This window comes from Miscanthus floridulus, chromosome 7 (assembly GCF_019320115.1).
Source record: "Miscanthus floridulus cultivar M001 chromosome 7, ASM1932011v1, whole genome shotgun sequence".
Classification (NCBI taxonomy): domain Eukaryota; kingdom Viridiplantae; phylum Streptophyta; class Magnoliopsida; order Poales; family Poaceae; genus Miscanthus; species Miscanthus floridulus.
In genome coordinates this window covers 9,587,051-9,610,985 of record NC_089586.1, presented here as the reverse complement: position 1 = coordinate 9,610,985, position 23,935 = coordinate 9,587,051, and the positions used below count along the sequence as shown (strand labels likewise).

The 23,935-nt window shown below is 45.5% G+C and overlaps 2 protein-coding genes across 2 annotated transcripts; one reads left to right on the top strand and one right to left on the bottom strand.

The window, feature by feature from the left end:
* Positions 1–13,005: 13,005 nt before the first annotated feature.
* Positions 13,006–14,192, top strand: LOC136465026 (putative multidrug resistance protein). The gene is made up of 2 exons (XM_066463929.1): positions 13,006–13,652; positions 13,751–14,192. Exons 1-2 carry the CDS (start codon positions 13,006–13,008, stop codon positions 14,190–14,192), a joined length of 1,089 nt encoding a protein of 362 aa, XP_066320026.1.
* Positions 14,193–15,787: 1,595 nt separating this feature from the next.
* On the bottom strand, positions 15,788–21,943 carry LOC136462517 (protein SENSITIVE TO UV 2-like). The gene is made up of 13 exons (XM_066461615.1): positions 21,403–21,943; positions 21,267–21,305; positions 20,956–21,053; positions 20,480–20,715; positions 20,360–20,391; positions 19,946–20,272; positions 19,504–19,572; positions 18,398–18,480; positions 17,681–17,941; positions 17,489–17,595; positions 16,864–17,018; positions 16,452–16,630; positions 15,788–16,308 (listed from the first exon to the last, which is right to left on the bottom strand). Exons 1-13 carry the CDS (start codon positions 21,868–21,870, stop codon positions 16,044–16,046), a joined length of 2,319 nt encoding a protein of 772 aa, XP_066317712.1. The 5' UTR covers positions 21,871–21,943; the 3' UTR covers positions 15,788–16,043.
* Between the last annotated feature and the right edge of the window lie 1,992 nt (positions 21,944–23,935).

Genomic DNA, 23,935 nt, shown 5'->3' with positions numbered 1-23,935 from the left:
ACGGGGACGCCGCTGCGACTGGTCTCTTGTGGAAGATGTGCTGCCGCCTCGAGTGGGAGCAGAGGGGTGTCCGGCTGGGCCGCCTTGGGCTGTTATAAGGCCGTGGGAGAGCTATGGTTGGGCCTTTCCGCATATTTTTAGTTTGCTCGGTTATTTCGGTTATCCGACAACTAAAACCGAGATTATTTTTCTCATATTAACAAAGCCAACCATTTATCTAGGGTGCATTTTCTATACTCCCAGGAGCAGTTACTCCCGCGTGCAAATACACAGGGTCCTTCCAGCCAATCCAGCGGACGTACAGGTTAGTGGATATCTGGAAGATCCAATTAGGCATGCCGCATGCATGTAACAAATTTAATTAATAAATAATATAATATAATATAATATATGCGGCTGTACAGTCGCCGTGATTCTCGCTGTCCGTGATTCACCTATCTGTATTACTATAAGCTTGCTCGTGTATGAGTATGAGTACTACTACATACTAATTGGTCAGCAATATATGTGTTATCTAACATAAGGAGTACCTGTATATACTTTTTAGAATGGAGTGTCGTACATACTTTTTAGAATAGTATTTATACATACTTTTTTAATACTTTTATAATAGTATTTATACATACTTTTTAAAATGGAGTATTTGTACATACTTATTAGAATAGAGTATTTATACATATTTTTTGGAATGGAGTATGCAGACATATGCCATAGTATAAGTGCATACTTTGCACCACACGATCGGAGTATATGTGCATACATTCCGTATGGAGGTATACAAAACAACGATTATGTATTCATACTATTTTGAGAATAAAATATACGTGCATACTTTTTTGAGAAGGGAGTATGTATATATACTTTTCTCGGCAAAAATTACACCAATGTAATACTCACATGCTGAAATCGAATCATCAGTAATAAAAATCCAAAGATAATTGAATCAGCTCACTGCCAATGCCTGCACCCTATCCGCATGGAGCAGCCGGTGGGCACAACAACTCATGCGCGCAGGATTGCACGAACCAAATCCCACGACGACGCGCGGGCAATGGATGCGGATTGGAGCAGCTTCACGCAGACGGAGGGTCGGGGTCGCCGCCGTCAACACAGCCGGGAGGGTCCGTGCCACCACCGGATCAGTCGTTGATGCGAGGAGGAAGGAGGCGCCATTGAAGCACCTTCACGGCCACCGTCCGCACGATCCAGATCCGCCGCGCTAGGGGTGGCGGGGGAGGGGGCTCGCCGCTGCCGGGGGGCCGCGGAGCCCGATGGCCTGGCCGCGCCACCGTCGGCATCGCACAGCGCGCTGGCTAGATGAGGACGAAAATGCAGTCAGCGATGATTTGTTCCTACGTTTGTACTCGACCCTGTTAGAATCATAAAGTACCTCTGTTAAGTAGATCAGGGGTAAGCCTTTTGAATGCCGGTGTTGAGGGAGCTCGGCGCGGTGGAGAGGAGGTGAGGTGTAGTGGCCCGGTGGTGACACTGCAAGGGGCGATGCAGAGGTGACGGCGGAGTCGGTGGGGCTTCCCGTCGTTGGCAGCACTCTTCTTTAGATCGGGTTAGGTTTTCTCTGTGGGTGGATCACTGCGGCTCCGTTCAACCTCGTAGTTAGAGCCGTGAACCCCACCTATCTTTATAGTACTGTGCGACAGGAGGCCACCAACCGTATTAGGGTTGAGCGCCCCCGATCAGGACGCAGATCCAAGGGCCCAATAGGCCATTGGGCCTATTGGTGGAGATCAACTAACATTCTCCCCCTTGATCTCACTACCATCTTTCAATTTCATATCATTTACTTTTGTTCATTCCATTACAGATTAGTGCATAGAGCATGCTTCATCGTCACGGTCAATTGCCGATAGATTTATCAACTACTACACACCATTCTTGTAACAGAACCGACCAATTATACAAAATTAAGTAAGAAAATCATCCACCAGAGCAGACGATTTAGCAAACTTAAGCCCGTATAACCCGGTAGTCCGTGAAATCACGAAGGATTTCAAACCAACTCACATACCAGCCAAGATCGTAATAAGTTTAGCGGTCACCATCATATATTACATAAAAGTTTGCATCATAGATACATCAGAGTTTAAACATAGTTATTACAAAATGAGTTCAAATAGAAGTAGCGGAAGCCATTTGTTCAAAACCACACACACTCACACGGAGTTCAAATACAGTGCCAGCTAATGATCATCTCCAACAAAAACATCAGACGAGACGTAAGGAATGACCATGCCCATGGTCCTAAGCATCACCCATCGCAGGATAAAGGCAGTTGATACAGTAGCCGTAATACATCTACCCATCTGCAATAAGTGGAAATAAAACCCTGAGTACGAGAAGGTACTCAGCTAGACTTACCCGACATAACCGAAAATAAGTGACACCAAGGATTATAAAGGGCTTTATAGTAGGGTAGCTGACTCATTTGCAAAAAGAAGCATTTTTAGCATTTCAAGAACCTTTCCAAAAGCATTATTGTCAAGTTAATTATTATTAACCTATCGACTAGATTTACACCTATACTAGAGCAAACATGTGATTAAGCAAATAATGATAACCCATGATCATCAACAACTTCCATAATGTCATATTCATTATAACTATCCAAGTGTTCCATTAATATTACTACGATGAAGTAACTCAAGTCAAGTGCTCACTATCCAGGAGCGATGGCGATTCGAATTGATTCCTAACCAGCTGATAATTTATTCTTTACACAAACCTCACTCACCCGCTAAAGTGAGGTATCGGTCACCGAGTCAACTATCCAGGAATCTCGAGTTTGCCAGGAACCACATGTACCCGGGGGCCGATCGACTGCACTTTGGTCTTATCATCTCGCCCCCATGTCCTACCACACCTGCTCCGGCACAGTACGCTGCGGGCAATGTACTCGGCCCAAATAATCTCCCAGTTTCGCGGTCGAAAGGTACTTTATTCGGCCAGCTAAATGTAAGGCATGCGTTCAACATGACCTGAGGCCCAACAACGGTCGGTCCTTAATCGACACAGACGGAAAAGCACTACAGTCCAAAACTCTGTAAGTCTCCGTCCGGTCTCAACTTCATTTAACACTTAGTTATACCATGACTACATAGTTATCCAAGCAGATCCAGGTAACCACCTATAGCTCGTAGGTGACAGGAAATCACCCGACTTCTACCGATCTAAGCCAGCTAAGCATTGACTCAACTGCGGATACCAGGATAACAAGGATATAGTATAACAAAGGTAGATAAGGTATAATGCAGCAACGGTTGCAAACAACTCCTGAACGTAATGCATCAATTAAAGTAAAACATTTAATTAATAATTGCAAACCGGGGAGAAAATGCTCTGGGACTTGCCTCTCTCGAAGGAGCTCGGGCGGTGATCGGGGCACTCTAAAAGTTCCTCAACGTCCTCCTCGTTGGCTTCGGTCACTTCCTGCGGCTACACCTTGAACTGCTCCTTAGGCTCCTCGGGTATGACGACTGGGTTCTCGGTTTGTGATCCTGTATGATGCAGGTGCATAAGTGCTTATGCAAAAGGTGCATCGGATGAAATGAACACAATGAATATGCTTGAATGCAAGGTAGTCAACATCATCCAAGAACATGTACTACAAGCACATGTCATCTACTGTATTATCTTCTACTACTAATATGCTAAGTCAACACATCTCATTAAATACTTTAAAGATACACCAAAGCTTCACTAATTTCTTAATCATACATAAGGCAACATTTGATTAAACCCTAATTAATAATAGGTTTGAATAGCCACATCTATTTTTATAGCTTAGAAAAATCTTGGAAAATTACCATAGCACAGTACTACCCTAAATAGTCTATCATCAGATTTTTATGGCATTTGGATGAGTGGATTAGCCTACACAAAAATAACAAGCTATGGCATGATTATGAACATGAAAATACTTTGTACTATGAAAAGTGTCAAACAACAGAGAAAATATTTTTCCTATGTTCTACACAGCAAATAATCACTGTATAAAAATTATCACATGCATGTTTTATACAAATTTTGCTCTCTAGCAAAAATAACAAAAATCAGCCATTAAAGGCACTTGAACTACATCTCACAATTTTTCTACAAGACATGCATGTCATATATTTTTCCTAGGAAGTACATTACACAAGAAGAATAACACACTTGGAAGCATATTTTTCTGAAGCATATAGGTTTTACTACACATTTTACAAGATATCAACAATATCAAAGATTAAATGAAGCTCTATAGAAAAGTATCTCAATATTGACATGCAATATTTTTATCATGTAGATCTGGTGACAAGGAACCTAGCAAAATTTGTTTCAACAAATTTAGAGCAAATTTGAGCACATTATAAATTTCCAAAGCATTTAACAGAATTCTGAAAAAGCATTTCTTAAATCCTTTTTAAAACCAGCCGACGAAAATGCTGGGTGCACTCGGTGCTGTGCACCCAGAACTTCCACCGGCCACTGTGGTTGGGCCCTACGGCCCCATGGGTCAGTGACCCGAGAACAGGGGAGGAGCCCCACCGACCGGTGCTCACCGGCGGTGAGCTCTTTCGGTGGCGCAGGCGATGCCAGCGTGCACACCACGCTGAGCCGCACCAACTAGGAGGGTGGAGTTGGCACAGCGGTGTGACGGTCCATGCGACCATGGCAACGCACTCGCCGGAGAGAAGGGAGGCGGCCAAGCTCGACCCTTACCTCGACGACGGCAGCCGTGAGCGAGCGCAAGCGAGGCAGGGACCCAAGGCGGAGCTACTAGCGGCGGGAATCGAAGAAAGAAGGCGTGGAAGGAGGGGCACGTCACCGGCGGGGCAGCGGCGGCGTTCGGTGGTGAGAGCGGGCGTGCGCTGCTGCTGTCGCTACTTCTGAGCGAGCGGTAGGGTGAAGTGGGGAGCGCAGCGGGGTCAGTAGATGAAGGCGAGTGTGTGGAGGGCGAGGCAGGCCAGGGCTGCCACGCAGCGTGCGTCGCCGGCGCATGGCGGTCACGCGGCGAGCGCGCCTAGACGCGGTCGGGCGTGGCGCGCGGGAACGGCGCGGCGCGGCGCGGAGGCAGGCCGGGTGAGCGGGCCAACGCAGAGGCAGGCCAGGCGCGTGAGGTGGGCTGGGCTGCGGCGAAGGCGTAGTGCAGGGTGGAGCATGGGCCGGCTTCGGCTGATGGGCTGGAAGTGAGGAGGCGGCCCAGTAAAGGAGAGAAATCCTTTTTCAAATTCTATTTTCAAGGAATTTCCAAATATCAGTTTTTAAATACCCTTTTGAGCAAGAAAATGACTTATTTTGAAAATGGCCCAAAATAAAAGTTGCTTAGAATTTAATCCTCTACAACTTTGCTTTAGGGACCAACTAAAAATTTTGCATAGATTTTGAATTGGGAAGCAAAAGCTAAATAGGGAGAATTTTTTACCATTTTTAATAAAGATTTCAAATGCATATTTTGTCAAAAGTTTGAATACAAACTTTGCTCCAAAAACTGTGCTCAATAATTCTAGATGATTTATAATTATAGCCAAACATGTTTTACTAACCTAGCAAGCATAATTAGGGCAAAAACAACTCTAAACAAGTGTATGCAACATTCATATTTTATGAACATATTTCATACGTTTCGAAGCATGGTTTTAGTTATTATTTACATAGTTAGGCATGGATACTTAGGATGCTTGATGATGCACAATATGCATGATTTGTAGTGCCTAAATGCTGGCATAACATCGGGGTGTTATAATTCTGTTCTGAAATAGATACTTAACTTTGGGCCTTCTTTTATTCAGGAATTTTAGGCTTTCCCTTAAACTCATGCTAGCTACATGTTCTCTGAATACGTTGGGTGGTAAGCCTTTTGTAAGCGGATCCACGAGTATCTTTTTGGTACTTATATGCTCAAGACTTATGACATGATCCCAGACTTTATCTTTCATAACATAATACTTTATGTCAATGTGTTTGGCAGTACCACTTGACTTATTGTTGTGAGCATACTGTACTGCCAGATTATTATCGCAGTATAACTTAAATGGTCTATAGATATCGTCAACCACCTTCAAACTGGGTATGAACTTCTTTAGCCAGTTCATCTGCCCGGTTGCCTCATAACACGCTACAAACTCGGCATACATTGTGGACGATGTAGTGACGGTTTGCTTTGAGCTTTTCTATAAAATAGCTCCCCCTGCGAGAGTGAATACAAATTTAGACGTGGATTTTCTATCATCTCACGCATAATCAGAATCTGAATATCCCACTATATGGAGTGAATCAGATCTTCTATAAGTCATCATGAGGCCTTTCGTTCCTTGTAAATAACGCAAGACTTTCTTTACTAATTTCTAGTGATCTGTTCTAGGATTGCTCTGGAATCTGTCAAGTAACCTGGTAACAAATGCCAAGTCAGGGCACGTGCATACTTGAGCATATTGCAAGCTTCCGACAACTGAAGCATATGGAACCACTTTTATTTGATCGATCTTATATTGGTTCCTGGGGCATTGAAAATCCCCATATCTATCGCCAGTTTATTTTAGATCTTTTCTACGTATGCCTTTTGTGATAGTCCTAATACCCCTTTACTTCTATCTCGGTGAATCTCGATTCCTAGAACGAACGAAGCTTCACCAAGATCTTTCATATCAAATTTTGAGGACAATAACTTCTTTGTCTCCAGTAGTAGACTAACATCACTACTAGCAAGTAAGATATCATCCATATACAGGACAAGAAAGATAAACTTTCCATTCTTAAACTTTGTATAGACACAATTGTCCTCTACATTCTCTTTAAACCCAAAATTCCTTATTGTCTAATCAAACTTCAAGTATCACTGTCTTGAAGCTTGTTTTAATCCTTAAATGGATTTCTTTAGGCGGCATCACATTCGTTCTTTTCCTTCCATGACAAAATATTTCGGTTGTGCCATATAAACCCTTTCCTCCAAGTCTCCGTTGAGAAATGTTGTCTTTACATCCATCTGATGTAATTCTAAATCGTAATGTGCCACTAATGCCATTATGATTCTGAAGGAATCCTTACATGAGACTGGAGAAAAGGTCTCATTGTAATCAATCCCTTCTCTTTGCGTAAAGCCTTTTGTCATAAGTCGTGCTTTATATCTCTCTATATTCCCTTGAGAGTCAAGGTTTGTTTTGTAGACCCATTTACAACCTACTGTTTTGGCTCATTTAGGAATTATCTCCAAATCCTAAACTTTATTGATATTCATAGATTTCATTTTATCTTCCATGGCCTCAAGCCACTTTGATGAATGATCACTTCTCATGGCTTCTTCAAATGAGGTGAGATCATCCTCTATTTAAAATTCCTTAGTGTTGTACACTTCATAATCAGCAGGAATAACTGATTTTCTAACTCTTTGAGACCTTCTAGGGGCCTCCACATTTGGCACATCTTCTATTTGAGGCTATTGTTGCTCTCCCTCATGTGTGGCGATTGGTTCTATAGGATCCTAAAGAACAGATTCCCCATCATCATTCATTATTGCCATAGGTAAAATAACAATAGGTGTTGGCACCACAGTATCTTGTACTGTCGGTGCAGTGACAGCAGGTAGTGAGAAAAATGGCTCATGAATCATCGGAGTGGGCGCATGCACTCGCTTCTCTTCAAGGTCAATTTCTTGAGCTACCATGCTCCCCCTCATCATTTCATCCTCTAGGAAGACAGTGTGTCTTGTTTTCATAAACTTTGTATGTCTATATGGACAGTAGAAATGAAAACATTTTGACTTTTCTAGGTAGCCAATGAAATGGCAACTTACTGTTTTGGGATCTAGCTTTCCATTGTTTGGGTTAAATACTTTAGCCTCAGTAGGACTCTCCCACATACGTAAGTGGTTTAGTGAGGGTACTCTTCCTGTCCATAACTCATACGGTGTTTTAGGCACCGACTTACTTGGTACTCTATTGAGAATATGAATGGCGGTTTCTAACGCCTCCATCCACATGCTCATCGGTAAGGTGGAGTAACTTATCATACTGCGCACCATATCCATCAGGGTACGATTACGCCTTTCAGCTACTTCATTCTACTGAGGTTCGCCCGGTGTAGAATACTGAGCTACTATGCCATTCTTCTGTAAGAACCTTGCAAAAAATCCAGGAACTTGGCCATATGGGGTATGCCGACCATAGTACTCCCCCCCCCCCACGGTCGGACCTGACTATCTTAATCTTTAAATTGCGTTAGTTTTCAACTTTTGCCTTAAATATCTACACTTATCCAATGCTTCTGTTCTTTCTTTGATTGGATAAATATAGACATAGCAGGAGTAATCATCTATGAATGTTATGAACGAATCATTACCATCCACTCTTTACAGGAAACTAACCACAAATGTTTATGTGAATAATCTATAAAATTTCTACGCTTCATTTGGCATCTTTCTTAATTTTCTTTACATACTTTTCCTTTTATGCATTCTCTACATTATTCTAAATCTGAGAGCTCTAATGGAGGAAGAATAATATTCTTAACTAGTCTTTCTATTCTCCCCCTCAAAATATAGCATCATCGACAGTGCCATAATTTCGACGACGCATTGTGAGCTCTCTTATCCACCATTTTTAGGGTAACTCTCTGTCACCAGCTGTTTTTATCAGCTGGGTAGTATATGTCTTTGAAGAGCCAGTGAACTGACTCTTTATTTTATCGAGGTATTCGGTGACCGTGTTACACTCTGGGATTGAGCCTATAATTACAGGCTCAATCATGTTCTTTGTCACAGTCAAACATTTTTTATTGGCAGTGACCCACTTCCTATGCTCAAGGTCATAGAACATCTTTTGAGATTTAAAATCGCTCTCTTTAGTTGCCCAAGCGGCATCAAACTCGTTTGTCTCCCTCACCGATGCCATAGGCTCTATGGAACATGGTGAGATGACTATCCAGTCCACCTTAGTCAAGATGAAGGCCAGGTCAAACTTTTTCTTCACATAAAAAATAACAACAATTGCATGTCTTGATTCCAACGTTGGTCAAAATGAAAACATATAACTGTTCTTATACATTAAATCTACATCACCGTTGGGCAGAAATAGAAATAATGCATAAAACATTAAAATTTACAACTATTCTTATACACTAATTCTACATCATCATTGGGCAGAAATAGAATTAATGCATAAATCATTAAAATTTATAACTTTTCTTATACACTAATTCTACATCACCGTTTGATAGGAATAAAATTAATGCATAAAATTATTAAATTACGATATTGTTACTAACAACGTTGGTCAGAAAATAACAACATCATAATCATGTCAAAATCTCTTTTTTCTCCAATTAAATATCACGTTGGTTCAAAATAATTGGAGAATAAGTAATTTCTTTAGCAGCGGAAAAACTCTCTTTTTCTCCAATTAAATATCACGTTGGTTCAAAATAACTGGAGAATAAACAATCTCTTTAGCAGCGAAAAAACAATTCAATTCAATGAATTTTGCCTACATGACAAATCTCTTTTCTATTTTCTTTAAGTCATTTATTCATTTTCCAGAAAATAAAACCTTTTCTGGAAAATAAAAAAATGATTCCTTCGCTTGGGCTCAAAACCTGCAACAGCTCGGCCCAGCTTTGCTTGCCGTCTCGGCCCAGCGCGAAACCTCGGCCCAGCAGCCACGCGCGCCGCACCGTCCCCGTCCCAGGCCACAAAGTGGGCCTAGGCCAGAAATTCGGCCCACACGTGCGCGCCTCGCATCGCTCCGCCTAGGCCGAGAGCGCCCCATTGAAATCTCGCCGTCAAATCTCATCCGACGGTTGAGCGCAGCCTTCGCAGGATAAAAAATCCGCTCGGCCGCGTCGGTCGAAAACCTTAGCCTCATTTATTTCTTTCTCCTCTGCCTTGCTCTCTCAGCCGCGCGGTGTCAGCGGCAGCGGCCTTGGTGGCCGCCGGCGTCGGTGAGGAAAGCAGCCACCGGAGCAAGTCCAGCTCCTCATCCTCCTCTTCCTTTCTTTTCTCCATGCTCCTTCTTCCTTCTCAGCGCAGCAAGCAGCAACCGAGCGAGCGAAGCAGTGGAACGGGCAGCCATGGCACCGTTGCCGGCGTGCGCGCTCCCCAGCGGGTGAGCGCTCCGCCATCGAGCGGCCTGGCCGCGGCGCCTCCTTGGCCGAGCCCGGGCGAAACATCTCCCCGGCTCAGCTCTTTCTTCTCCTCGTGCGCCGGCGAGGCAGCAACACTGCTCAGCGGCGAGGTATGCCAAAACGGCTCTTCCTCTTCTCCCTTTCCCCTTCTTTCTTTGGATCTTCTTTTCTCTTATCCGAATTGGTGTTGGGGATTAGGGTTTAGATCTAGGGTTAGGGTTCGGAATCCAACCCACTGTTCTTCTTTTTTCTAAAATCAATTGCGGGTTTAGGGTTCGGTTTTGAGTCTCTTCTAGGCCGAATCCCTCTCTTTTCTTTTTTCTTTCACCCAGTTAGGGTTAGGGTTAGGAAGACCCTCTTCTGTCTACTTAGATCCGAAAGGATCTAATTCATTCTTTCCTTTTCTAATCATTTCTAGTCCCTTCCCCTCTTCCCCTTCTCTTTTGGATCTTCTTTCTTTTCTTTTCGGAGTTGAACCGATTTGGGTTTGGGGTTAGGGTTAGGGTTTGACTCGAAGTGCCGAGACCCCTTTCTATTCGCTTCTCATATCCGAACACTGATGTTCTTTTCTTGCCGTGCGCCGGCGAAGACAGCGGTGCGGCACCTTTTCCCCCGGCTTAGTGGCGGTGGTGACCGACAGTCAGTGACGTCCGCCACCCCCCGATCTCTTTTCTCTTTTCTTTTACCCGATTAGGGTTAGGGTTTCAATCCGAAATGGATCGAACCCTTGTTCTTTCTTTGATTTCTTTTCAATGCTTTACCCCATACTAGATCTACACACTGACAACCTTGACTCTGGTACCATTGTTAGAATCATAAAGTACCTCTATTAAGTAGATTAGGGGTAAGCCTTTTGAACGTCGGTGTCGAGGGAGCTTGGCGCGGTGGAGAGGAGGCGAGGTGCAGTGGCCCGGTGGTGACACTGCAAGGGGTGATGCAAAGGTGACGGCGGAGTCGGTGGGGCTTCCTATCGCTGGCAGCACTTTTCTTTAGATCGGGTTAGGTTTTCTCTGTGGGTGGATCACTATGGCTCCGTTCAACCTTGTAGTTAGAGTCGTGAACCCCACCTATCTTTATAGTGCTGTGCGACAGGGGCCCACCAACCATATTAGGGTTGGGCGCCCCCGATCAGGATACAGATCCAAGGGCCCAATAGGCCGTTGAGCCTATTGGTGGAGATCAACTAACAGACCCATCGTCTCCCTAATCCTCTTTCCACGCTAATTATCTGGACACCCTACGCTAATTTTTAATTCACGTACATACGCATACCACGCGTACCGACGCTAGGTACAAACGGGTCAAGTTCTTAACCCGTTAGCTCCGCTAACTGGGCCGGGCGGCCTCCTGCGTTCATGGGAGGAGGGAGTAACTACTAGTAGGGAGCTGGAAAAACTCTCTCTCTATATCTATATCTAATAATGGCACGTTCGCTGGTCTAAAACGGGGCTGAAAAACACTGTTCTGGTTGAATTGTTGTGAGAGAAAAACACTGTTCTGGCTGAAAAAAGTCGAACAAGCCGAATATGGGGTAAGACGAACAGGGCCAATAAAGAGGTAAAATTTCTGACTATTTTTTTGTCCATCTATTTTTTTATCCGTCTCCCTCTAACTACCGGATAATAGAGAGTTTCTTCCGTTCAAACTTATATATATACAACTCGTGCTCATATGAGTTAGAATAGCTCTTGTCTAGCGCGATACGGAGTCGGATTTCAAAATGTATTAGGTTGTGTATGATCTATGTTAAGTAAATTTGACGGCCGGTCCTTAAAGTATTGGGCTGATTTTGTCTGGGTCCTCAAACTATTAAATCGCACAGTTGGCTCCTCAATCTACTTAATCCGGCCTATGTAGGTCCTAAACAGCCTAAGCGGTGTCAAGCAGTCAACGGGGCTGTGCACGTACGCCCAAGCCCCTGGTCGGCCACGTCCCCGTCCCGGCAGCCGCGCCCCTAGGCCCAATCCCGACGCGGTGATGGAGTACCGGTCCCGTGCCCCCGAAGGCGGCGTCTCCCGCACGCACGACGTCGGTAGCCGTGCCGCTGGTGGTCGCGCCGCTCATGACCGACGCCCGCGCGTGGCCCTGGTAGCCGCGCTCCCGGTCGTCCGTAGCTCGCAGGACCCGGCCGCGTGGCAGCTTGTGCTCGAAGGCATACGCAGCTACGCCCGGCGGCCACGCGCTCGCCCCGTGCCCCAGCGGCCAAGGCAGCTCCCGACGGCGCCCACATCCGGGGAAGGCCGCGCTCACGAGCTCCGACGACTGCAGCCCGGCTTCCCTCCCCCACGAGCTCGAGCGATCGCGCCCAGGTAGCTCCTGGCGTCACATCTTGGCAGCGCACACGGCGGTGCCTCACGGATGCGCCCAGTAGCTCCAGGCGGCCGCAGCTTCCCTCGCCCCGGCGACCCACTCGCACGCGGTGGCGGCTGCTGTTCGCCAAGGACTACGACAGGGACATGCCGGAGCCGAGGCTGTTCCGGCAGAGGCTCGGCGCGCGGTACCTAGCGATGCGTGAGCTCGCCGCCAGGATGGACACGGCGTGGAAGGAGGACCGGTGGCTCATGTCGTAGTACCTTGACGAACGGAGGAGCCTGGGCTCGCCGGAGCCGCTGACACGGAGCGAGCACCGGTTGGCCGACCTCCTGACCGCGCCACGTGGGAAGGTGCACCCGGTGTCCGTGCTCCTGCAGGGTGACTTCCACGTCCAGAGGCGGTTGGTGGGCAACCTCAAGGAGGTGCAGTGGATGGGGGAGGCCTTCGCGGTGAAGCACTTCGTCGGCCCCGATGCCGTGGGCGCCGAGGCCGCGCTGCTAACCTCCATGGTGCACCCGAACGTGGTGCACTGCCGGTACTGCTTCCACGACGAGGATAATCGTTGTGCCGTCGTTGGCATATATGCACGCAGAGGGGTACTACTGGGCGCGCACGGCAGAGCGGCAGGCGTCGTGGATGCGGGAGCGGTACCTGCGGGCGGTGCTCCGGCAGGACGTGGAGTACTTCGACCTCAAGGTGGGGTCCACGTCGGAGGTGATCACCAGCGTCTCCAACGACAGCCTTGTGGTGCAGGACGTGCTGAGCGAGAAGGTGCCCCACTTCGTGATGAACTGCTCCATGTTCCTGGGCAGCTACGCCGTCGGGTTCGCGCTGCTGTGGCACCTCACGCTGGTGGCGCTGCCGTCCGTGCTGCTGCTCATCATCCCCGGGTTCATGTATGGCCGCATCCTCATCGGCCTCGCGCGCCGGATTAGGGAGCAGTACACCCGCCCCGGCGCCATCGCCGAGCAGGCCGTCTCGTCCGTGCGCACCGTCTACTCGTTCGTAGCCGAGCGCACCACCATGGCGCAGTTCTCCGCCGTGCTCGAGGAGTCGGCGAGGCTCGGGATCAAGCAGGGACTCGCCAAGGGCGTCGCCATCGGCAGCAACGGCATCACCTTCACCATCTGGGCGTTCAACGTCTGGTATGACAGTCGCCTCGTCATGTACCACGGATACCAGGGCGGCACCGTCTTCGCCGTCTCTGCTGCCATTGTCGTCGGTGGCCTGTACGTGACCGTGATTTTATCATCAGCCTGCTCTGCTGCATGTTACTCCTAGTCCTAGATGATGATGTGATGACGACGCCATTAACGAAACCATGCAGAGCTCTGGGGTCCGGGCCGTCGAACGTCAAGTACTTCTCCGAGGCGAGCTCGGCGGCGGAGAGGGTCCAGGAGGTGATCCAGCGGGTGCCCAAGATCAACTCGGAGAGCAGCGCCGGCGACGAGCTGGCCAACGTCGTCGGGGAGGTGGAATTCAAGAACGTGGAGTTCTGCTACCCGTCGCGCACGGTGGCGCTAGTGGGCGGCAGCGGGTCCGGGAAATCGACGGTGATCGCGCTGCTGGAGCGGTTCTACGACCCGGCAGCCGGGGAGGTGACCCTGGACGGCGTGGACATCCGGCGGCTGCGGCTCAAGTGGTTGCGCGCGCAGATGGGGCTCGTCAGCCAGGAGCCAGCGCTGTTCGCGACGTCGATCCGGGAGAACATCCTGTTCTGCAAGGAGGACAGCCATGTCGACAGCCTTGACACCGCCTGGGCTGTTTAGGACATACATGGACCGGATTAAGTAGATTGAGGAGTCAACTATGCGATTTAATAGTTTGGGACCCAGACGAAATCAACCCAATACTTTAAGGACCGGCCGTGCAATTTACTCATCTATGTTTAACCAAAGAGTCCATACTCCTACGCAAAAAAAAGTCTATACCCCATACGATTACTATATAGAGTAAATCTGGTTTTTTTTCTTTTCCTATTCCATCATCTGTTCGGCCTTTTTTTTACTATCTCCGATCAGTTACCGTATCCGATCCGTTTTTTATTTTCGTATTCGTTCCACTTCTTTTCCTGATTTCCTCTTTTTGTTTTTTCTTCTTCTTTTTCCTTTTTTCTTTTTCTGGACTATCAAGTCCGTTCATGCCCTTTCCCAATTCTCTCATGATTTTTCTTATAAACATAAAAAAAAAATAAACACAGTATTATGGGTCTTTGGATCCTTCATCCTTCCCTAATCCTTAATAATCAAATATTCCTACTAATAAATTATTGATGTATTTTGATTAAGAATAAAAATTATTCTTATTATAACCTAGATTAGATAATGGTCTAATTAATTAAATCATGAACAGAAATCTTGAGCAATTTATTGTCCAATCTAACCGGGAAGCGGCAGCGGGGGTTGTGCCTCCAGCAGATTTGGCACCGCGGGAGGCGTTGGTGGTCGGGGAGCAAGGCGGCCACGACAACCTGTTAGGGTGGGGAGGCGAGCGGAGAAGGTGCAGGGTGCAGGCTGCCTACAGGGATTCCTCTTTTCCACTGAACTCTCCCGCTCATTCATGAATAATTAAGAATTTTTGTATATTTCTACTGATTTTGCAGGACATAAGGAATTTGCTAATTTGGCTGGCATTATTCTAAATTGCACTTTTATAGACGGTCAATGTCCTAATGTAATTATTGCTTCATTGCCGATGGATTAAATGGAAAATATACATATTACTAGCTAAGTAGAGATACAAGTTTTTTTCTCAAAAAAAAAGATACAAGTTTTCATTTCCTCCTGTTGCAACGCACGAGCATGTTTGCTAGTATATATAAAAAACCGATATTATTTTCTTATATTATTTTAAATATTTAAATTCGAAATTATGACAAAAGAAATTCTGTTTCGATCAGTTCTCTTTGTCTCGGTTACCGATTTATTTATGATGACAAAAAAACTGATTATTATTTTCTCAGTTTCAATCGAATTTTGTTAAAAAGCTTTCGTGATCTTACTCGGTTATTCCAGGCTGAGTGCGAGGAGCTTGGGCAACTTTGAATTTTAAGGTCACACAAGGCTCCTCCCCTAACGCCGTGCTTGAGCGGATTAGAAAGAGTATGAACAGCTACTTCCACAGAATACTTCCTTCAAGAAATTCATTCGCTATCTTTACATTGCTGTATATCATATTATCGGTCACTGTAGCTCAGATTTTAGTTATGCCAGCAGCCTAGCTCACCTTTTCAATTATGCACCAGCATGTTCTTAACAGAAACTTGCAATAACGTTGGCACATGAACCAAGGACACACCACTTGCCTGCACCCTCCATGGAAATTTCATTATAAAGCTGCAATGGCCGATGCCACAGCCATAAGATGATGATATCCAAAGGACAATTATGATGTACATTTCCATTGCCTTGCCGTAGTACAACTACATTCTCTCTCGCCCAAAATGGCGAGGAAGCAGTCGCCTCTGTACACCACCAGCAAAAGCTACCGACTCGCCCCAGCCAAGCCAGTCTAACTCCTAAGTAAACCCTAGGGTTAGTAAGACAAAAAAAAAAAGGAACTAAACTTGTCGAGCATCTAGCAATATGCTTTCCATGGCACTATCCCAGCTACCTGGTACCTCAGCTCTTGTTAGAAGCACTCAGATTGGAACCCTCAATTGTCAAGGGTTTCTCCTCCAGGAAAGCATACACTCGCGATCTGAATTTCTGTGCTAGTTCAGCGAGATCATTCGCTATCCGGGTCTGGGGCAACCGGTTCGCAACGTCGATCATCAAGGTTGCGCATAACTTGCTCCTCGTCAGCACTTCCAAAGTTGGTTTTGAATAGTTAGTGTGTGATGCCAACCGGTTTAGGAGGATAAGAGCTTCTCTCATCACCAAACACCTGCAGAAATAATTTTCACATTAATACTACAACAAATCGCAGACTAAGAGCAATTTGGAGTTTACTCAGCAATATCTCCACATTCATGCTCTGATACAACAAGCTAGGAACGCACAAGACTGGGGTAGCAAAGTTTGATGTACCTTTCTTTTAGTAACTCTTGTGTTTCATATTGCATCTGCGATGCAAGAACTTCCATTATCATCTCCAAAAAACTGGCACCACGGGCATTCACTGGACCTAAAAGCACCTCATATCCCAATTGGCCACTGGAAGCTATATAAGCTAGCAGAATGATAACAAGCCGGCAAATCTCAATCCCCTGAAAAATATAGTTGTTCAGCTAAGGCAAAGTGAAATAAACAAGTTATGCTGAATCTAAAAAAAGTCTCTAGGTGAAAAAAGTTTTCAGGGAATATCATGCAACGCCTTTTGTTTATCAGCGATAGGTGAAAACCATCACGATGTTCAAACCATGTGGACAGAACAATAGAATCTGGATAAATGTAAATGCAGATTTCCATCCTGAATAACTAAAAGAGATAAGTAGCTTACCAGAGAACATGTTGCCTCCGAAGTCAAACAATCAGATAAATCCACAAGAACTGAGCTTATGACTTCTTGTGATCTATTGTTTTCACAAGCTTCCGATTCCATCTGTTCGGAGCCATCTTTGCCTCCACTACACAGCAACTTCAACATCACTGGGCCTAACAGAACAGGAATTAGGTTGCAATTGCAAGGATTAAAGGCAGGGAAAGTTACTACATAAGTGTAACATATTTAATATATCTTTGAAACTGAAAACAAAATTATTTTAACGAGGAACCTACATTAAGCCGATCCCACAATAGCTGAACTCAATTCTATATAAGCATATCAAAGGAATGGTGTGGGACAAATGTCTTTGGTAATAGTTAACACTAAAAACACCAACAAACAAATCATGTTTTTCGATCTAGTCATTAAAAACAGAGGCTCCACTACTGATTCCCCTCATGCTTATGAGGGATGAGAAGTCCCCAAGAACCAGGAAGAAGCGTCATTAAAAAGGCCAGGTAGCTAGTCCACAGAATGCACACATTGCAGTGTTCACCTGGCAAGAACAGTTTTTGCATGCTAGCATCTTCAGTTCTAAAGCTAGTGTGAAGAAATCAAACATACAAGCACAAGAACTTACAATTCAGAAGCAAGAAAAGTAGACGCACAGAATGCTTCTTAACAAGCAATCCGTTTTCTTTCTTCAATAGCAGATGTAATCTCGTCATTACAGAAGTAAATCCGAATCTGAAAGTAGCAGCATTATATCATTAACATCCAACATCATAATAAGCAACTAAACAGAGGAAACATAATTCAGATGCTTGCTTACTTATGGCGTTCCTCTTTGGCATCTGTCGACCTTACAATGAGAATCATTATGGATAATGCATCAGTACGAATTGTCTCTTCTGAGTACTTGACGCCAATTTGAAGCATTGCAGTGAAAAGTGAACTCCATGAAGTAAAAGGAAGAAACATATTATGCTGTCTCAATGAATCTTTTGCATCCAGTGGACTCAGCAAGGTGGAACAGTCTTTGTGGTTGTTCTCCATGTGTATGTTAACATATGGTTCAACAGAAACGTTGTTCCTGAGGGTACACTGAGAAAAATCAAATTAAAGTTCATAAGCATGGGAACCTACAATAGTAATAAACAAGGAAAAAAGGAGAACATTATGCAAGCCACCCTTGAGTAGAAACATTTCCAACATTGAAAAAAATCTAACCAGTTTATTTCATTTAGAAACCACGTCACCATTTAACTCTAAGAAAATTTAAAAACCGAAGCAGAAAGGAACACATAGTTTACAGATCAAGAAAGAATGGCATCCCAAAACGTGTCGAGTGAAGCAATACTGATCACTTTACAGCTTAGATCTAGGGAAATATTCCAGGTCAAATTTTGAATTAGAGAAAAAACATGAATATTATCAGTTAATTACTGTTTGAGTTCAGTCCTAAACCTAAGCACCATATTTACTTCAACTGTGAAATGCAGTTGCTGTCTACTAGTAAAAATGTATTCCATGCACGAGTAAAGCATACCTTCCACTAGACTTCACTCCATGATGCAGTAAGTGCTGCAAAACTCTGAGCAATACCCTCAAAGTTCTACCAACTATAGCAGCCTGAAATACAGAGGTAAAAATGAATAGCATGTCCAACAAAGCAAAAATACAGCGTTACTCAGTCCAACATCACAATCCACAAGAAAAGTGGAAAGACTGACATGCATATATAGCAAAACCATTACAACAATGTAGCAAATAAAATTAAGTGTATTCATTAATCATTATTGTTTCAACTCTATAGCAATAGTATATATCTGATGGGGTGACGCTATGAGAACTCAAACAAAAGCCGCAAAGTGATGAGTGAATGTACTATTGATGTTTCAACAGGGACGGTTGAACCAGTTTTGCTAGCATTTTCCCAAGTCTGCATCAATTAACTGCTCGCTCTTTTATCATTCACAAAGAAATAGACCTAAAATGTACAGCATTGCTTCATGCTCACTACAGATAGGGTTTTAAGATAGTTTTTCTGCAGGTTCCTTCATTCCTTGTTAGTTAAACTACTGGATCTATGATGCCTAAAGTCACCACTTCTCACAATAAGGTGCATGATTAAAATGGAACTTAGTCACAAGTAAATTGCTGTCCGTAAGCATTAACATTAGAAACCATCATTTTCCTTTCCCCACAGTTACAAAGATTAACATGAAAACCTCAATACCACATCAAATAACTTCTACTGATTTAAGAGTAAATTTCACAAAACTACAATTGTTAGCTATTAGAAAATTGTAGTTCTATAGTATCAAGTGCTAAAATAGTTTATTGTTGTGATACACGTCAAAATAGTTGCAGATCTCTGGGTATTAGATCACAATAGTTGTAGTTCTGTGAAATTTACTCAAATTTTAATGCTAATTAAAAAATAAACGTGAACAGATCATTCCAGTATGTATCAGTATTAACATAATTAGTACAAGATCATACTCTTGTGCCGCTACACCTGTACTCCATAGTCCATACCAATAAGGAAGCACACACACATGTTCATCAAGTGCATCTAAGCGATAATAGAAATGGCAGAAAAAAAAAACGATGCTACAAATGAAAGGAAACTCTCAGAGTCTCGGATCTTACATTATCAAAAGCACAGAGATTTAGCAATGCTTCAAGGAAAGTTTGTATTGATATCTTCCCACTATTCATCTGCCAAAAAATGAACAATTAAATTGATCGTTTTAATCAACTTAAATGGCATGATCAAAAGGAAAAATGGAAGGAAATTTTGAATTTTTTTTAAAGATCCTGGCTACTTCAAATGCAGACAATATATGTGGCATTTCATATGCAGATCCTGAATTGAAATGTTCAGGCAATTTAGGACATCTTGTGGCTAAATACAAGTCTTATATCAGTCCCGGTATAAAAAGACAGGTGGAAAGATCAAGAGTAAACTGGAACAGTTGTCTGACATTAAGGCTCAAGTTCAGTCAGAATATTCGTATGCCCACCATTGAAATGCATGTCAGGGTGAACTGCAACAGGGAAATACAGAAGGCACTTTTTACATGGTACTCACCTTAATGAACATGTCATACACTTGGGAAATAGCTTCATTCATGGAGGAGCTTGGTTCAGAAGAGGGTTCACAGTTGTCTGACAATCTAGTACATTGGAGAAGTGACAAAATTTCTTCTGAACAAGAAACAATGATCTTTGATATCAAATTCCTTCTTGATAAACTGTTAGGTGACATGCCCCACATTGCACGTAGGTTACTAGAGATACGCTCAACCAATACTTTATTGCACTCAAGATGTTCATTGTCGGATGTTTTATCTGTCTGTACTCCTATTGCCTTAATTTCCTTGCATGTAATGCTCCTTTGTTCAAAATGGGTATTCTCCTACCAACATAACAGAAAATATAATTTACACAGGTTTTGGTACTATATATATGACATAAAAGGATGAAAATAAGCTAGGGGCATTACCTCCAGAAGCACTACTCCGGATGTACTTATTCCTGTTCAAGACAAATCATCGATAAGATTCAAAAAGGAGGGGAGAATAAGAAAGGAAGTGTCAGCTACAAACTGAGCTTAACATCTTACCATTATCAATCATGGTGCGACGCCTCGGTTCCAAGGCCTCAGGCAAATCAGTTTGTTGCCCTTGCTTTAGATACAAATCATCTCGCAAGGAATGGACATCCTTATCTCTGCCATTCATCTTGTCTGTTCGCCTAGTGGATGTCCTAGAAGAACCCCCAGCATGCAAAGCCCCATTTGCAGGGGCGTGAAAGGACTGATCAATATCCACCCCTGCACTGCATACATCTTTGCTGGAGCTGATGAATAAAAAGAAAATGAAAGGGGAAAACAGTGTCAACAGTCTTGGAACTGATGCAGAAAGCAACATATGTGAATCAAGTAATATTTCAAAAACCCCGCCCCCCAAAATCCTGCTTCATTCAGAATGAACTAGACATGTTCAATTTCTTCAGATACAGATAGATGACAAGTATGCTAACTCACAGTGAGCATCATGGTGATTGAAATAATGAGTTGCTGAAACCAGTCGTACTTACACATTAGCTTTTCTCAGATTTTGAATCTCCGCTTCTTTAGCTTTGATTTGAAGATCTTTCTTTGTTCTGTCCTTTCTCAGCTCGGTGCATTCATTTTTCTGCAAACAAGATTACAAAGAATCAACACCTGCTTATCATACGAGTTAGCTAAAAAGAATCCCAATTAATCCATAAAAAAGAGTTTGTCAGCAGCACCAATTTAGTAGATCAGACCTCATCTCAATTCAGATTCAAACAAGGTAAAAATGCACAGTTCAAAGGATTCACAGAAATACAGAATACCGCCACAGATGATAACACAAGGTACGCACCAATCCATTCATTTGCTTCGAGACACGGTTCAGCTCCATCTGCGGTGGTTAAGATCAAAAGCATTAGGAACAAAATGCAAATGCATCTACACCAAGTGAACCGCCACTCCGCTCCAAACACAGAGAAAGAAATCACCTTGAGCCTCTCGAGCTCCCTCGCTTCCCTGTCCCACTTCACGCCCACGCCGGTGCCCACGAAGCGGTGGTCGCCAGCGGAGCCCGACGCCGCGACGATCGCGAGGCTGCCCTTCTCGGGCGCCTGGCGCTGGGAGAGCTCGCGCGAAGGGGAGAAGCCGCGCACATCCCTGGCGCTGGCGGCGACGGTCGGCGGCGGGAGCGGCGGCCGCGGGGAGAGCTCCCGCGGAGGGGAGAAGAGGAGCGGTGGGGAAGGGTGCGAAGCGGCGGGGAGGTAGGAGGCCGAAGAGGCGGGGAGGTAGGAGACGGGGGTGGCGGCGAAGGGGCCATACGTGGGGATGGGAGCGGGCGCGGGTGTGGGGGTGGGAGTGGGGTTACGGTTGCGGGAGGCGACGGCCTCGTCCGCCGTGTGGATCAGCTCGGCGATGAAGGTTGCATCCTCCCACTCGTCGTCCAGGCCGCCGTCCATCCCCGCGCTCTCCCTCCTACTGGGATGGCAACGGGGATGTACCCGTCGGCCGCCGGAACGTTCTTTCACCGCAAGGGAGAATTCATCTCGTCGCGGTCGGTCTCGGGTATAGACCTATCCTCGTATCCATTCGGCGTCGGTCGGGTAACCCGATAAACAAACATTTGAGGTCGCAGTTTTACTATCAAAACGTTTCATCTTCGCCCAGATATAAGTATCGAAGTCTCGAAGATGTCGAGGAAAAAGAACGAGGTTACGAGGAGGACGAGCAAAGATGATAGAGAGACCGAACTAAGAAAGTAAGGGATACGAGCGCTCGTGAGGCAGACGTGCTTGTGCTGCTGACAGAGATGGTGAGGAAAATTGAACTAGGGTTCCTAAAACACATAAACTATTTATATGATTGTTCAGATTTTGACCAAAATACCTATGTTAAGCTTCTTTGGGCCTAATACTTGCATGACAGCTCAAATAGTCGGATTTCTCAACGGGTAACGGAGACGGGTAAACAGAGAACGTTCCCGTACCCACTATACCCGTCGGGGATGGATTCTTGCCCATTTAAATGCCCGCGGGTAAAGATATGATCCCATCCCCATCCCCTAATGGATGAAATACCCGTCGGGTATCGGGTATCGGGGCCCGTTGCCATCTTTACTCCCTACTCGTCTCACCGGCACTGGAAGCGGCGGCGGCGGCGGCAGTGCGCGTAGTTAGATATGTCCCGCAGCCCGATGGCACGGCCGAAGCACGTTTTTTCCCGGCCCAAGCACGTCACGGCCCGATATTGTGCGGGCCCAGGGCGGCATGGTCCAATGCACAAGGCCGTGCACCCAGGCACGTGGGCTGGCACGACACGACCCGTATTTTCGAGGCCGGCCCGGTAGCGGCCCGATGACCACCCTGGCGGTCTAGCCTGCTAAGAGCACAAGCCCCTTCCTATGCACACTAACCATAACTTGCTTTCACGATCTCACGGTCCCCACCCCCACGCCACCCCTCTTTCTCCCGATGCGTTCACGCACACCGCGCACGCTCCTCTCTCTCTCTCCCAAGCCTAACCCTGCCTTTCCCTCTCCTCCCGCTCCACTCTCTATCCCGAATCGCTCATCAGCCTCATCTCCGCGGCGGCGCTGCCCCTAGCACCAGCAGGCCAGCACCGCCGGGCGCCTCCCCACGCCCCAGCACCGCCGCGTGGCAACCTCCTCACCGCCCCTGGCCTCGAGCAGTAGCGGTGGCCGGCCTCGAGCGGTGGTAGCATTGAGTGCAGCTGCTAGCCGCCCGGCCACCTCCTCCTCTACCACGCCCCCGCGCAGCCGCACCGCAAGCGCCGCCCACCTCCGCCTTCTCCTGAGTCCCGACTCCCAGTCTAGTGGTCTCCCTTCCCCTTTCTCTTAGCGGGCCTCGGGCCGACCCGGCCTGCAAAAAATGGCTGTGGTCATCGGGCTGGCCCCGCACGAAATGTGGCCCCGCGGGCTGTGCCTGGGCCGTCGGCCAGGCACGAAGGCTCAGGGTGGCACGGCTTGGCGGCTCTGCTGTGCTGGGCCGGGTTGGCCTGGCCCGATAGACATCTATACGCGTAGTGCGAGTGGTGCTGTGGATTTGCGGGTGGGGTGACGAAGCACAGGGTTTTGTGGGGCTTTTGGTGCCCTTTTATTTAATCCGGGTACTTTAAATAAGCCCATTTTTCCAGTTTCAAAAAGACACGGGACAGGATAGATGCACATGTTACAACTCCCCAAGCCTAAAATGCTGTACCGGGAGGAGTCATTTAAAAAATATCCTAAATGGATATAAAAATACCAATATTTATAATGCATAGGTAAAAAAAATATTATACTCCATTCCAGATTATAAGTCATTCTGGTTTAGAGTTTGCTACGTATCTAGATATATATTATGTCTAAATAAATAGTCAAAGTTATGTATCCAGAAAAGCCAGACTGACTTATAATTTAGAACGGAAGGAGTATTAAATTAGTAGTAAAATATCTTTTCATAATAAAAATATTAGAAGATACAAATGTTAGTAATATTTTCTATAAATCTAGTTAAATTTGAAAAA

What these genes read in the sequence shown, in the direction of transcription:
- LOC136465026 (XM_066463929.1), top strand. Translation starts at nt 13,006, where the DNA reads ATGCACGCAGAGGGGTACTACTGGGCGCGCACGGCAGAGCGGCAGGCG. An exon ending in GCCATTGTCGTCGGTGGCCT is followed by an intron (nt 13,653 to 13,750) that starts GTACGTGACCGT and finishes GAAACCATGCAG; the next exon opens with AGCTCTGGGGTCCGGGCCGT.
- LOC136462517 (XM_066461615.1), bottom strand. Translation starts at nt 21,870, where the DNA reads ATGGACGGCGGCCTGGACGACGAGTGGGAGGATGCAACCTTCATCGCC. An exon ending in CGAAGCAAATGAATGGATTG is followed by an intron (nt 21,054 to 21,266) that starts GTGCGTACCTTG and finishes TCTTGTTTGCAG; the next exon opens with AAAAATGAATGCACCGAGCT. An exon ending in TGTATGACATGTTCATTAAG is followed by an intron (nt 19,573 to 19,945) that starts GTGAGTACCATG and finishes ATTTTTTGGCAG; the next exon opens with ATGAATAGTGGGAAGATATC.